General features: G+C 36.1%; 3 protein-coding genes across 3 annotated transcripts; 1 reads left to right on the forward strand and 2 right to left on the reverse strand.

Annotated features, from left to right (window-relative positions):
• Window positions 1-2,511: 2,511 nt before the first annotated feature.
• LOC131437759 (transmembrane protein 18) lies at window positions 2,512-5,096 on the reverse strand. The gene is made up of 4 exons (XM_058607316.1): window positions 4,857-5,096; window positions 4,530-4,647; window positions 4,194-4,342; window positions 2,512-4,132 (listed from the first exon to the last, which is right to left on the reverse strand). The coding sequence occupies exons 1-4, from the start codon at window positions 4,917-4,919 to the stop codon at window positions 4,016-4,018; spliced, it is 447 nt and encodes a 148-aa protein (XP_058463299.1). The 5' UTR covers window positions 4,920-5,096; the 3' UTR covers window positions 2,512-4,015.
• A 6,864-nt stretch (window positions 5,097-11,960) lies between these two features.
• On the forward strand, window positions 11,961-13,457 carry LOC131437043 (elongation factor Tu). Its single transcript, XM_058606089.1, has one exon. The coding sequence runs from the start codon at window positions 12,054-12,056 to the stop codon at window positions 13,431-13,433; it is 1,380 nt and encodes a 459-aa protein (XP_058462072.1). The 5' UTR covers window positions 11,961-12,053; the 3' UTR covers window positions 13,434-13,457.
• A 71-nt stretch (window positions 13,458-13,528) lies between these two features.
• LOC131437044 (S-methyl-5'-thioadenosine phosphorylase) lies at window positions 13,529-14,725 on the reverse strand. Its single transcript, XM_058606090.1, has 2 exons — window positions 14,572-14,725; window positions 13,529-14,520 (listed from the first exon to the last, which is right to left on the reverse strand). The coding sequence occupies exons 1-2, from the start codon at window positions 14,587-14,589 to the stop codon at window positions 13,702-13,704; spliced, it is 837 nt and encodes a 278-aa protein (XP_058462073.1). The 5' UTR covers window positions 14,590-14,725; the 3' UTR covers window positions 13,529-13,701.

Below are 14,725 nucleotides of genomic sequence, written 5' to 3' on the forward strand. Positions count from 1 at the left end.
CCTAAAGAGCCGCCCTAAAACGGTATTCAAAACATGGAGGATACACACTACGTAATCAATATGTCCAGATCAATCAATTATATAAGAAAACTGTCAAGCGTTGTCATATCAACTACTTGAAAAATGTACAACGGAAATTGAAATCCAATCCGAAGTCTTTTTGGAAACACGTGAACGAGCAAAGGAAGGAGTCTGAGTTAACTTCTATAATGAAGTTTGGAGAGTTTACTGGTTCGTGTAAGCGGAAAATCTGCCAGCTTTTTTCGGAAAAATTTTCTCGTGCCTTTACAAACGAAACCTTAAGCCCGCAACAAATTACACTCGCCGCGCTCAACGTTCCAGAATCTAATAATTCTTTAAATCTCATTCATATTGACGAGGATTCGATTCTGACTGCAATCGCTTGCATGAAGTCGTCTACCTCCTCTGGCCCTGACGGCTTACCGGCAGTTATATTGAAAAATTGCTCGACTGGTGTAATTGCTCCCCTTTGTCGACTATTTCGAATGTCACTCTCTAAAGAAGTTTTTCCCAACTTATGGCAATCTTCTTTTATGTTCCCAGTGTATAAGAAAGGTGACAAAAAAGACGTGAACAATTACCGTGGCATCACATCTCTTAGTGCAGTTCCTAAACTGTTTGGAAAGGTTATTCTGGCACCGATTTTCAACCACTGCAAGCAATATATTGTTGACACTCAACATGGTTTTATGCCCAAGCGCTCCCCTACCACCAACCTATTGTCATTCATGTGCTACGTGACTGATGGTATGTCAAAAGGCTTACAAACAGACGCTATTTACACGGATCTCTCTGCTGCCTTTGATATAATAAATCACAATATAAAAATTGCTAAATTGGAAAGACTTGGATTCGGCTCTAACATCCTTCGGTGGCTGCAGTCATATCTTGTAGATCGTCGTTTAGCAGTGATAATCGGCGATCACGTTTCCAATGAGTTTATCGCTTCGTCCGGAATTCCGCAGGGTAGTCATCTCGGGCCTTTAATATTTTTACTGTATTTCAACGACGTCAACTTTATTCTAGAGGGCCCTCGTCTATCGTTTGCCGATGACGTTAAGATCTACTATTACATTCGAAGCCCAGAAGATGCAGGTTTTCTTCAACGACAGTTGTTGAGCTTCGCCGAGTGGTGTGAAGTGAACCGTATGAAATTGAATCCTGACAAATGCTCGACCATCACGTTCTCGAAGAAGAAAGAGCCATTTCATTTTGATTACTTTCTGGAAGGATCCCCGATAGTCAGAACGACGTGTGTTAAAGACCTTGGTGTCTTTCTCGATGAGCAACTGACATTCAAGCAACACATTAGCTATATCGTTTCTAAAGCTTCTCGCAACCTAGGATTTGTAATGAGGATGGCTAAACATTTTACAGACGTGCACTGTTTAAAATCTCTGTTTTGCTCGCTTGTTCGTTCATCCTTGGAGTACTGTTCTGTCGTTTGGAACCCTCACTACATAAACGGAGCTCATAGAATCGAATCAATACAACGCAGATTCATTCGCTTCGCCCTACGGCGCTTACCGTGGAACAATCCTCACCAACTACCAAGCTACGTAAGTCGCGGGTTATTAATCGGTCTCGATACACTACAAGTTCGTCGAGATGTTGCACGTGCTTTATTGATTCTGTACATCAATCGTATCAGAATATTTCGATCGAATATAAAAAATTTCATTTTGTGATTCGATCGAGTGATGCTTTTTATGGAAAACTCGAACTCGATCGAGCTACAGAATGCAAAATTTCGTGTTCGATTGAAATAATCCGATTCGAACGAAACACAGAATCAAGATGCATATAGGTTAAAACCGGGGTTAAATAAAATTATAACTTACTGACTTGTTCAGCTTTCAAGCAGCGAGAAAGTTCGCACAGAACCAGTTTCAATCCATTATTGTAAACTTCTGAAACATTGGTATTTAACTGTCACTTATTCTGTATGCTTATTCTATTCATTTGACCTTCTCGCAGTCCTTTCATAAATTCGTTCAAATTTCTGATTTGTTAAACTCGCGCCCGCAATGATCAGTATTATTTATCAAACTGAATCATTTGCATTGATTCATTAATGATAAACGATCAAACAGAATGTGCAAAAATGCTACAATTTTATACAATTATATATGGAATGTGATTATTTGACATTTGGTAGACTATTGATGAGTTCTTTTGTCCTACACCAATCTACGAACAACATAAGCATTGAAACAATAGTGAAATGTTTGCTTATTATTTGGAAAGGAGGTCATCACCTACCAAAGAAGTTAGTCGGCCGACTTAGCCTATTATTGTTTATTAAACGTCTTTTTTTCTGGATATCTGCAAACATCTAAGAACTTATATCTCTATATATATATATATATATATATATATATATATATATATATATATATATATATATATATATATATATATATATATATATATATATATATATATATATATATATATATATATATATATATATATATATATATATATATATATATATATACCTGTATGCAGCATCAGACTACAAATGATGATCTGAAATATTGTTTTAGTTGCTGTATTTTAACGTATTCTTCTATAAAATGAGTTATACAAAACTTCTTAACGAATATAGTAAGTTTGTATATTAATATATGACTGTTTCAATCAATTTAGTCATTATCAGAGTTTGTATACAGCAAAAAAAACTTCTATTAAATCAGTTCATTTTTTCCATTTCTTTTCTTCAGGAGAAAAAGATAGAATAAAAATTCATCTGTTGCAAAGTAGTTCGAATGAGCAAATTACCTAACGAAGCGTGGGTGCGTTATTATATTAACATTCATGTTCTACATGACACACCGCTGTTTGTTGACATTAGTTTCTAAAAGTAAAACACTTCAACACCTTACAATTCTAGCACATTTTTATATCTCCTAGAATGCTAAGTATGTTTGATGAATACAATATAGACAGTGGAGTAAACATAGATCTGCCGGTAATCCTCCGTTTGGTACGGTGGCGAAATAATTGCGCTTTTGTTTAATTATTCTATTTCCACATTTCTCAAATATTTGTTTCTGATTGTAGTGTTAACTACAAATTTCAACAAAATCTTTCGTTGCCGGAAAGACTTTCAGAATTGCTAGAAAATCCGACTTTTGATCATAGTCCCAAAACTCCTAGTGTTATACTCTATTCGACTCAGCTCGGCGAAACAATATATGCGTGCACTTTTCAAAGATTTTTCTCCACCCAATTTCCTCATCTTCGATGAGCTGAACCGATTTCCACAAACGTAGGCTCGTTTCAAACTACTCTTGGATCGTAAATCAAGTTCGAAAATTAAATGGTTGTAGATTTCGGTTCCGGAGATATCATACCAGTAAAGATCGATGTTTTCACTATTCGCAAAGTTTTCCAGAAATTGACCAAAAATCAAGTTCAAATGTATTATTGCAATATATTTAATGACAAGAAAAAGGCATTATCACACCACCACAAGGTGAATAGGGATTTTTTTAGAAAATGCTACAAGACAATCGATCAAGTCTCTAAAAACGACAAAACATGACTTGCTTTACCTTTTGTGATACCAATAGTTCCTTTGTTGCTATTCGACGGTCCAATCTCTCCATATACCACGTATACCAGGAACATCTAGAATATCACAAAAGTCTAAATATCGCAGTTGTGATCTTCTGATTTTTCGTTATGCCAAACAATCTTTATACAAAGTTATGGCCAGTATGAAAAGTGACAACTATGCCATACAAAATTAACAATCGATGGAATATCAATCGTATCATCAGTAATGTGTTTGAATGCAATTTAAATCGGCACACCCAAGTCTGCTCTACGGTCTGCATTGTCAATCATCTAAATTTTAGAAGTGATGTGAACCCTGCCATATTTTATCATAAAACATCGCTTTCTAATAATTGCTGTTTTATGACATATTTCTATAAAACTTCAGTACACGATTTCAATGAAAATAGCACAAAATGCGTATGTGTTTTCATTCTTCCTTATCCAATTTTATCCTATGGCGACTATTCGACTGACGAATCTGTTGTCGTAACTGGGCCGTTTTAAGACGAGTCATCAACTGTGTGGACTGATATAACCAGCTTCCCTGAAATTGTTAAATAAATTAGAAATAAAGCTTGATCATCCAGCATAAATAAAATACTTGCCACCATCAACATGCAATTCAAGAGAATAGGCACCGAAAACACTATTGATATGAATAGACCTTTGTCATCAAAATATTGTTGCTTCGAAAATATTCTCCAATTAATGGCAGCATACTCATTGATACTCTCCGAAAAATACACCAGGAGCACTGTGCGAAAATTCAGTCATGAATCACATATCAGCGTAGAGATCAAATTTCGTTATTTTTACAATGGGGCTACACTGGTGCAAAGCAAAAAAGGATGCCTGGAATACACTCAAATTCAAACGAGTGTAGTCGGTGCTACACCGGTGTAGTGTAGTGTAATAAACGAAAGCGCTATTAGTTTACTTACATAAAACCAGAAACAAAAACACTTGAAAGTTTCCACAATTCCTCGTTAGCAATGCAGTTGATGTGATGCAAATGTGAAATGCTATTAATCCAAGGAGCCATGGATCAAACCAATCGATCTGCAAACAATAGATTGATCATGTTCAATGCCTTACGATTAATTTTTATTATTGTAGTAGTTACATTATTGAATTTTATTCCGTAAAATTGAATAATTTAGAACTAGTTGTTGAACTCAAGTTATTCTTTCATTTATCTATTGTTAAACCTGATTCTTAAAAGCTAACAATCAAATCACAATACATATGATTTATAATAACATACTTACGTTTTGTAAAAAAGTAATAAAACCTTTAATTTCATTGATTTCTATGAAAGTAGGATCAGTCATGATGAATTCAATTCCTATTTTAGTGCCTCGTATTAAATCTAAATTGAGGCGATTGTACTACAATCAAAATTTCGAATATATTATGATAATAAATGGTTATGACGTTAAAAAATATTAGGTATTTCTACATAAAATGATATTCGCCTACGAACTGTTTACACTTTTTGTTTTAACGATTTTGCAACATAAAGTTGACAATTTGACATTAGCATGACATTCGAACTTGCTTCTTGTATACAGTGCATTAAAAGTAATGAGAATTTTAGTAATTTTTCGGCACATTACGCAAAAGAAGAGAAATACCGATTAATTTATTACCCAAATTTCAGTTTGTTGAGTGGTGATTTACATTACCGAGATTAGAAAAGTTTAGCAGAGATTAAAAACATTAAAAGTGGATTGACGGGATTAGGAAATATTACTTAGAATTAGATGAGTTCATTTTTTTATTTACGTTGTTCGCAACGCTGTTTTATTTCATGTGGGGTGATCTTTTTAAGATCTACGAGTAGAACACCCACACACTCAAATCTGATTCTCGAGCTCGGCATAATGAAATGCCGAATTAGATCGGCAACCTCGAAATTTTACTGATTGTTCAGTAATTCACATGCTCATTGCCGAAATTTGTTATTGTAAAGTTCTGATATCTCGGTAAAGCACATTATATCACAGACTAACAGACATGACAGTATGAGTAAATTCTTATAAAAAATAATTTTTCGTGATGCACTAGTTCCACCTATATTGTACTGCGCGAACTATTTACTATCTGTACACCCCTTGTGTTATGTAAAAGTTTTTTTACTAGTTGGTTTCCCCTCGTTTGTCAACACCGATCAGCTGCTTGCAGGGATGCCTGATTTCATCAAAATATTTGAAAATGAATCGTCACAATAAATTATTGGATTACGTTGATAATATATTTAACTTTTTCGCGATGTTGGAAGGTAACCATTTATTTGACTCAACGTTGTTCATCTAGACTATTTTTTATTGTGTCGGTAGTTTTCACCAGAAATTAAGTGGCGGCAGACCAGAAGCAAGTAAATATTGTAACAAAACGGGTTCGATTTTGTCTTGCGTTGGAGGATGAGAAATAGGCACAATTATGTATATAGTTTTGGCCATATGTATTAAATCTGTATCCTGCATGAAATTCGCATGGACGTATACAAATCAATACATTACAGGTAATTCTGTATAAATGGCAACTCTGTTGGTAAATGAAAAAAATAAACACAGTCTAGATGACAGACAGGATGTTTTTGATAGGGTAACGAGGCGCCATCATGACACATGTGAGTACTGTCCCAAATAAAGGAATATTCGAAAAGACCGTTAAAATGATTGAAGAATCTAATTTGAGTGTCCTGTCTGTTAGTCTGTGATTATATTGCCGAAGTTTGGTATAATATGTTGCTGAAGTTGTTCGTAAACAACAAATATACCGATATCAGCAAATCCGTTTGCCGAGATTTCGAACAGTGTGTTAGCTTTTACTGAAATTCGGCGCGACACTTGTCATCTATCGATTTTGTACAGCACCGGACGTCGCCATTTCTCATGGAGCTGAAAATACATACGAATTTGACGAATGAAAGAGATTTCAGTATTACGTGACAAGCTAAGTGGAATCAAAATGTTCTTTTTTTATATACTTTTGAATATTTGTTTATTTACAGGTAGGATGAGCACTAGAAACCAATGTTTTTATTCGTGATATCTTTTTCCGGGATTTAATTTTTTTTTCAATTCAAGTGAGCATTATTAAAATACACTCATTACCCAAACTTGGCTTTAGTGATAAGTTTTTCGTGCAATAATAAAGCAAAATCTTTTCTACACTCGATTGCTGATGACTCGTAAATCCATGATTCGATCCCGATCGCTTTTCCAAACTAACAGCAAAATTGCTGCTGATAAGTTCGGCAACAATTGACAGTTCAGGCGACGACACGACCAGACACTCCGAAGAAAAATCGGGTTTTAAAACTGTCTGTTAATGGATTACCATCAGTTATAGAATATCGAAAGACCCCTTGCTCATGATAAAAATAATTTTTTCGAGCAACACTGTTCTGGTTTCTATGTACAGGTTACCAAGGAACCTCTAAAATATGAACAAACAAAACATTACCTAGCAGCGGGAGCGTAAAAAGCGCAAGTGCTTTTTTTTACGAAAACAGGAACCGTTTGTCCAAACGATTTGAATAAGGTTGTTATAAATTATTAATATCAAAGATAAACTCAAGATGGAATAGTCTATGATTTTTCATATACCATTCCAATTGGACCTCTCGATGAAATCGGTTCACCGTCAGTTGCAGTACAAGTATTATTTGAAACAAAACAACAAGCGTCGAATCGCTACATGCGTCGTAACTATGACAATGTTTGTTTATGTAGAATTAATCTTAAGTTGAAATATGAATGAAATCGCAGTATTTTGCGGCATATCGAGTGGATGTTAATAAAGGAAAGAAAGAATCAATTAGAATAATTACTAAGAATCTGTTTGATTTGTTATATTCTGATCTAATGAGGCATTAAGTGAATGGAAGTAACAACATATTGTGTGCGGTATGTTTACAACCTTCCAAACTTGTGTTGTTGCTATGGAATTTTACCGTCATTTTACAATGTTTATCGACGCTTATTAACGAAGAGTCAACAAAAGTGCATTATTACTAAGTTCACTGGTTCACGGTTACTGATCTAACATTTTTTGATGGACTGTATGGGACATTGTAATCTTGAGTTACGTCTTTCACATTTGGAGTAGAATTGTTAATCATTTCCTCCGTAATTCTCGACATTTGATTGTTTGGAAGAGATTCTATGGAATACTAAATATTAATTGACAGAAAAAATATTATCTTTTTCAACATACATGCAAACAAAAACTTGTTCTCTTGCGTCCACTTAGCTAGTAACCTTTTGCGGCGATAATAGAATATTACTTTTTTTTAATCACTTTGCAATAATCCATTTTATAGGCAACAATAAAAGCGCACAAAGCAACAACAATCAATCTTTCTGTTTGACAAGTGGTAGCTATTCAATATGAGTTAATATTACACTGTCGTCGCAGAGATGTTCAAATAGCGTGTTGGTTGCGCGCTGCAATTGCGACATAAGGTTTCTGAGTTCAAGTCCCGTTTGATAATATTTTGCATATTTTTTTTAAATTTAATGTATTGTCAATAGCGACACACATTGCATTACGCCTGAATTCAAAAAATTCGTTTGGAAAACTTTAATCCGATAAAAAATATTATATTCGTCTTAAAATCTGTAAATGTATCGTCGAGAACTCCCAAGTTGAAAAGGGTACCATTAGGAACTATCGTACTTTCAAGTTGCTGAAAGTTCCTTGTGGAACTTATTCCGTTCTTCCAAGCTGCCAATGAAACTATTAAACACTTGAAGTTGCCAAAAGTTTCACTTGCACTATTAAGTAGCGAGAAAGTTCACGCGGAACTTAAAGTTGAACTTTTTGAAAACTTGGAAGTGGATCATTGAAGATACTGCGTAATTTTTGGTTGCTTGGGTACTGTGTTCTTTTTATTATTCCGTTTACAATTGATTTCTAACTTCTAGATATCATATCAAATGGCGGTCACTTGGAGTAGTGTGTTAATCGCAGCTTAACAGAAATGCTCAGGCACCAATAAGACACTTATTCCTCATTACACACTTAAATTGGATTACCAAGCTCAGCTGTTCAAACCTCGATAGCTGATTTTTTCAGTAAAAATAAACTTTTATCACAGCGGTACCTTGAAGTACTGCTGTCAACATATGTTTATTTGTGCTGATATATCAGTAGAATGAAAATGTTCGGTAGTTCGGCTGTTCTAAACTCGTCAAAAGATGGAAAAATTACCGAAGTTTAGTGTGTAATGACACACTCCCACATTATCGAAATGACGGAACCCACTTAGAAAAAAACGTTCAACGGTGGTCCTTCATTGGTCCAATACGTTGGATCATTGGTCCAATGAAAGTCCAATCAATTGTTCAACGGGAGGCCAACACGGGTCCTTCGTTTGCCGATTTTGAAACAGACCGTTGAACCGAATGCCATTTTTTTCGTTCAACAAACCCGGCAGACAGAGGTCCATTGTTGAGCCATTTTTAACATGAGGAGTTGGACTAGTTTTACTGCAGAATTTCTGAAGTTTTCTCCACTCATTTGTTTAAACTATCAATACATACCTGCACAATACATCTACTTCACGTAGAATAACAACAAATTTTCTTTCTATGTAAAGGTAACACTTAATTTTCACACTATTTTTGCAAGAGAAAAAACAACAACAAACCGTTCCAGCAAATTGAACGAATATTTCGTGCAATATATCGTTCAACAAGCGCTCAAAAATCAACAAAATTGAACGGCCTGCTGAGAGGGAATGAGCAATGAATTCTTACTCGACTGCATGATTTTTTAGTGCTCGATCGGTTCAGTGCTAGAATTTTCGCCTGAGTTGGCTGCTCAATTATCCTGATTGACAGTGACATTATAAATGTCATTGAATATTCGCTCATTTTATGAATGTGTTAGTGTGAAATTTAAGCGACTTAAGCCATTTCACTACACTCCAGCTAGAGGAATGGATGATGCTGACTAAGGTAGGCCGTTTTGTTAATTTCCAGCGAATTTCAATAGTTTATGTTGGGATTCGATTCTAAGAAGAACTGGTTATTTACTGGTTCTGTATATCCGAAAAACATGAAGATTTAAATTTGTATATTCAGTTATATAATGTTTTCGTTTAAAAATAAACTGAAAACCAGCACGAAAATGTGCAAAATCAGGAAAGAAGAAGAAGAAGACGAATTGACAATTCAGTCCGCATCTTCTCACTCAATTCCGAATGATTTCCGAATCAACCGGTTGTAGGCGAACCGGTTCATTCGGAATCGGTTGTTGCACTGGAGTTGGAATTGATTCGGAATCCATTATGATTTCCAGAATTGATTCGGATCTGATAATGCCCACATTATCAGATCCGAATGGATTCCGAATCGACGAGAAATTTTCATTCGGAATTTCATGTGGAAATCATAATGGATTCCGAATCAATTCCAACTCCAGTGCAACAACCGATTCCGAATGAACCGGTTCGCCTACAACCGGTTGATTCGGAAATCATTCGGAATTGAGTGAGAAGATGCGGACTGAATTGTCAATTCGTCTTCTTCTTTCCTGATTTTGCACGTTTTCGTGCTGATTTTCAGTTTATTTTTAAACGAAAACATTATATAACTGAATATACAAATTTAAATCTTCATGTTTTTCGGATATACAGAACTAGTAAATAACCAGTTCTTCTTAGAATCCCAACATAAACTATTGAAATTCGCTGGAAATTAACAAAACGGCCTACCTTAGTCAGCATCATCCATTCCTCTAGCTGGAGTGTAGTGAAATGGCTTAAGTCGCTTAAATTTCACACTAACACATTCATAAAATGAGCGAATATTCAATGACATTTATAATGTCACTGTCAATCAGGTTGATCGAGCAGCTAACTCAGGCGAAAATTCTAGCACTGAACCGATCGAGCACTAAAAAATCATGCAGTCGAGTAAGAATTCATTGCTCATTCCGTCATTTCGATAATGTGGGTGTGGGCTTCAGCATATTAGCACATACTAACAGACAGGACACTCAAATTAGATTCTTCAATCATTTTAACGGTCATTTCGAATATTCCTTTATTTGGGACAGTACTCACATGTGTCATAATGGCGCCACGTTACCCTATCAAAAACATCCTGTCTGTCATCTAGACTGTTTATTTTTTTCATTTACCAACAGAGTTGCCATTCATACAGAATTACCTGTAATGTATTGATTTGTATACGTCCATGCAGGATACAGATTTAATACATATTGCCAAAACTATATACATAATTGTGCCTACTTCTCATCCTCCAACGCAATACAAAATCGAACCCGTTTTGTTACAATATTTATTTGCTTCTGGTCTGCCGCCACTTAATTTCGGGTGAAAACTACCAACACAATAAAAATAGTCTAGATGAACAACGTTGAGTCAAATAAATGGTTACCTTCCAACATCGCGAAAAAGTTAAATATATTATCAACGTAATCCAATAATTTATTGTGAAGATTCATTCTCAAATATTTTGATGAAATCAGGCATTCCTGCAAGCAGCTGATCGGTGTTGACAAACGAGGGGAAACCAACTAGTAAAAAAACTTTAACATAACACAAGGGGTGTACAGATAGTAAACAGTTCGCGCAGTACAATATAGGTGGAACTAGTGCATCACGAAAAATTATTTTTATAATAATTTACTCATACTGTCATGTCTGTTAGTCTGTGATATTAGTTTCCATTCTGAAGCAAAATACGGAGCACTCCTGGTTACAATATCTGCGTCGATGACACAACCAAGAGTTTATCATTCCGGTTTTGCAGACACAAAACCGCTTGACAAACACAGATGAACAACTAAATAAAAAATCGCGATCCCACCAACAAAAATTACGCCTGTTGCTACATATGGTTAGTTATTACGACTTTTAGACTGATCTCTCGAATAGTAACCAAAAAACGATTTCTAACGTAAACTTAAATTTATATCGTTTTCGTTTATTGATCAGAGCATCCCGAGAGCTGGCCCAGAGTCACCCAAACAATTTTGGAGATGTTCGTTTTAGCAACCTGGGGTCGCTCTAAATGGGACTCCAACCGCGTTGTTTCGCTCTGAACATTTTCTCGGGTCGCACCCCGACATCCATGCGAGTTTGTTTATTTTTTCTTTTTTATGAGTTGTTGTTTAGAGTACCACGTGTTCGTTTTAGTCGGAGTCGCCCGCGCGTAGGTTCAAAAACGAAAACGGTATTAGAGTAAGAGTTATTCATTATCATTGATGGTAACTACTCAATTTTTGTAGTTTTCCAAGTATCATTTGAAAATGAGTAGCTAGTATTCAAACTCTAAGTAACTTTTTATAAGCGTGTACTATGAGTGGTGACGTTCCCAATTTGTACAGTTTTAATTATCGTGTAAGACGTAAGGGCCGCTAATAAAAATTCTACAACATTATGTAAAAACATTGTTCAATGTTCAAGATTGAATCTTAACAAAAAGATGATGCTAGCTCCGTGCTTGCATATTAGGTTTAGAGTGGAATTGTTTACTCTTACCATTAGGCATTTAAGAAAACAATCATTTCCTACTATTTCATCTAACCGAATTCATATTGGAATAAATCCATATTCATCCTTCAACCGACGAGTTTTTTCGTCGGAAGTAAAGCCGGTTGAACACTGCAATGTTGGAACAATAGGACACGTCGATCATGGAAAAACAACTTTGACGGCCGCAATCACGAAAGTACTATCGAAAGATGGTCGAGCAAATTATGTACCATATGATCAAATAGATAGAGCACCTGAGGAAAAGGCTCGAGGAATTACAATCAATGCGGCGCATGTCGGTTACAGCACCGAAAAAAGGCATTACGCTCATACCGATTGTCCAGGGCATGCTGATTATGTGAAAAACATGATATCTGGTGCTTCTCAAATGGATGGTGCGATATTAGTAGTTGCTGCTACGGATGGACAGATGCCTCAAACAAGAGAGCATTTGCTACTGGCACGACAGGTTGGGATAGAAAAAATTGTAGTTTTTATCAATAAAGCCGATCAGGTTGATGACGAGGTAATTGAGTTGGTTGAGATAGAATTACGAGAACTGTTAAGCGATTTTGGGTTTGACGGCTCAGACAGCCCTGTGGTGATCGGATCTGCACTTCTTGCTTTGCAAGGAGATCAATCGGAACTGGGAGAGCCATCGATACAACGACTTTTGGATACTATTGATAGATATTTCCCGATTCCCACGAGAGAATTTACATCTCCTTTTCTGTTACCCATTGACAATTCGTTCACGGTACCTGGGAGAGGCACGGTTGTTGTGGGAACTCTCGCAAGAGGATCTTTACGAAAGAACGATGAAGCAGAACTGTTGGGATTCGATGAGCAGATTAAAACGACCATTGGAGGACTCCAAGTGTTTCAAAAAGATGTTGGTCGTGCAAAGGCTGGTGACAACATTGGTGTCTTGTTGAGAAATGTTAAAATTTCTACGGTACAACGAGGGATGCTTTTATGTGCAGCAGGAAGTGAAAGAATTTCAAATCATTTTGATGGTACAATGTATCTACTTGCCAAAAATGAAGGAGGACGATCGAAACCGCTTACTTCGAAATACATTCAACAATTATTCAGCAAAACGTGGAATGTGCCTTGTCGTGTAGACCTCATTGGTCAAGAAATGCTGATGCCAGGTGATCATGGAGCAATCCGGTTAACTTTACTGCGTAAAATGGTAATGTCATGTGGCCAAACATTCACAATTCGTGAAAATGGTAAAACGGTATCGACAGGAATCGTGACGAAAATGCACGACTCAGTAGATCTACCACAGAAGAAACTAATTAAACTGCATTTGGAAGGGTTATGAGCTAAGCGTTCAATTTTTTTATTATATGCGGTTGTATTTTGTACTGTTTTACTAAATGTGTGAATTATCCGAAAACCCGAAGAAAATGGTGAAACTTATTTGGTTTGGACTTTTTTTTATTTCATTTCATTCAATATCAAAGATCCTCTCATTATTTTATCGATAATTTAAATGGATTGACTAGGTTCAAAATTAATATGACACCATAGTTATTCTAATAGTAGTTCGTCTTATTGACAAATAGTTTTCAATTTTTCTCTCGAACAGCTCATTCTGAATGCGGTAGCATTATACTACCGTTGACAACATTTTTCAAATCTTCGATAGTTTCAGTCCAATCGATTGCAGCAATTTTTGGAATTACTGTTGTTATCAATTCCGTAACTTTTGTAACATTTTTCTTGAAAGTGGACATTACATCCGCTACGTTTACTATATCGCCGCAATCTCTCCAGCAGTCATAATCAGTGGCCATTGCAATAGCTGCATAACAAAGTCCAGCTTCTTTAGCTAGAACTACTTCGGGCACTAATGTCATGTTTACTAGATCGGCACCCCACTGACGGAAGAGCTTGCTCTCGCCTTTACTCGAGAATCGCGGTCCTTCAATGGTTACTACAGTGCCCTTATCATGAACTCCGATTCCTAATTCTTTGGCCGTTTCAATTAGTACTTCGCGTGTGCGACTACAGAATACCGGCTCCATCGGTATGTGACAAACTCCAACCAGAAGCTCATTTCCATCGTAGAATGTTTGAGCTCGTTTTGTTGTGCGGTCAATGAAATTATCTGGAATAACTATGTCACCTGGGCGGATGTGTTCTTGCAATGAGCCAGTTGCCGTAGATACAATTAAATGTGTACATCCTAGGGATTTCATTGCCCAAATATTCGCACGATAGTTGACGTTTGAAGGCATAATTGAGTGATTCCGGCCATGACGAGCTAAAAGAACGCAGTCCACTCCAGCTATTTTTCCTTCAATCAGAACATCCGATGGATTTCCAAAATAGGTGGTTACAACTTTCTCAGAACGAGCTTCGATTATTTGACTGTCATCCAAGCCGGAGCCGCCAATTATTCCGATCTAAATCTTAGAGGTTTAAGAATGTGATGAATTGAATTGTTATAATTTTACCTTTATTGAAGTATTCATTTTGGAATAGAGTATTGTTTCGACATCAAACAACTATTCGATGCAGCGAAAACTTTGAATCAGCAAATTTTGGTCTTTGTGGTGTTGCACGCTATGGTGTGTAGACAGCGCTGCCAACTATACTGATTTCTCGGTA

The sequence above is a fragment of the Malaya genurostris genome, chromosome 3 (genome assembly GCF_030247185.1).
Source record: "Malaya genurostris strain Urasoe2022 chromosome 3, Malgen_1.1, whole genome shotgun sequence".
Lineage (NCBI taxonomy): Eukaryota > Metazoa > Arthropoda > Insecta > Diptera > Culicidae > Malaya > Malaya genurostris.

Bases quoted from the DNA above. Each gene is read 5' to 3' on its own strand.
- LOC131437759 (XM_058607316.1), bottom strand. From the start codon at position 4,919: ATGACTGATCCTACTTTCATAGAAATCAATGAAATTAAAGGTTTTATT. The intron at 4,648-4,856 runs GTAAGTATGTTA...TATTGTTTGCAG, and splicing joins TTATTACTTTTTTACAAAAC to ATCGATTGGTTTGATCCATG. The intron at 4,133-4,193 runs GCAAGTATTTTA...TAACAATTTCAG, and splicing joins TGAATTGCATGTTGATGGTG to GGAAGCTGGTTATATCAGTC.
- LOC131437043 (XM_058606089.1), top strand. From the start codon at position 12,054: ATGATGCTAGCTCCGTGCTTGCATATTAGGTTTAGAGTGGAATTGTTT.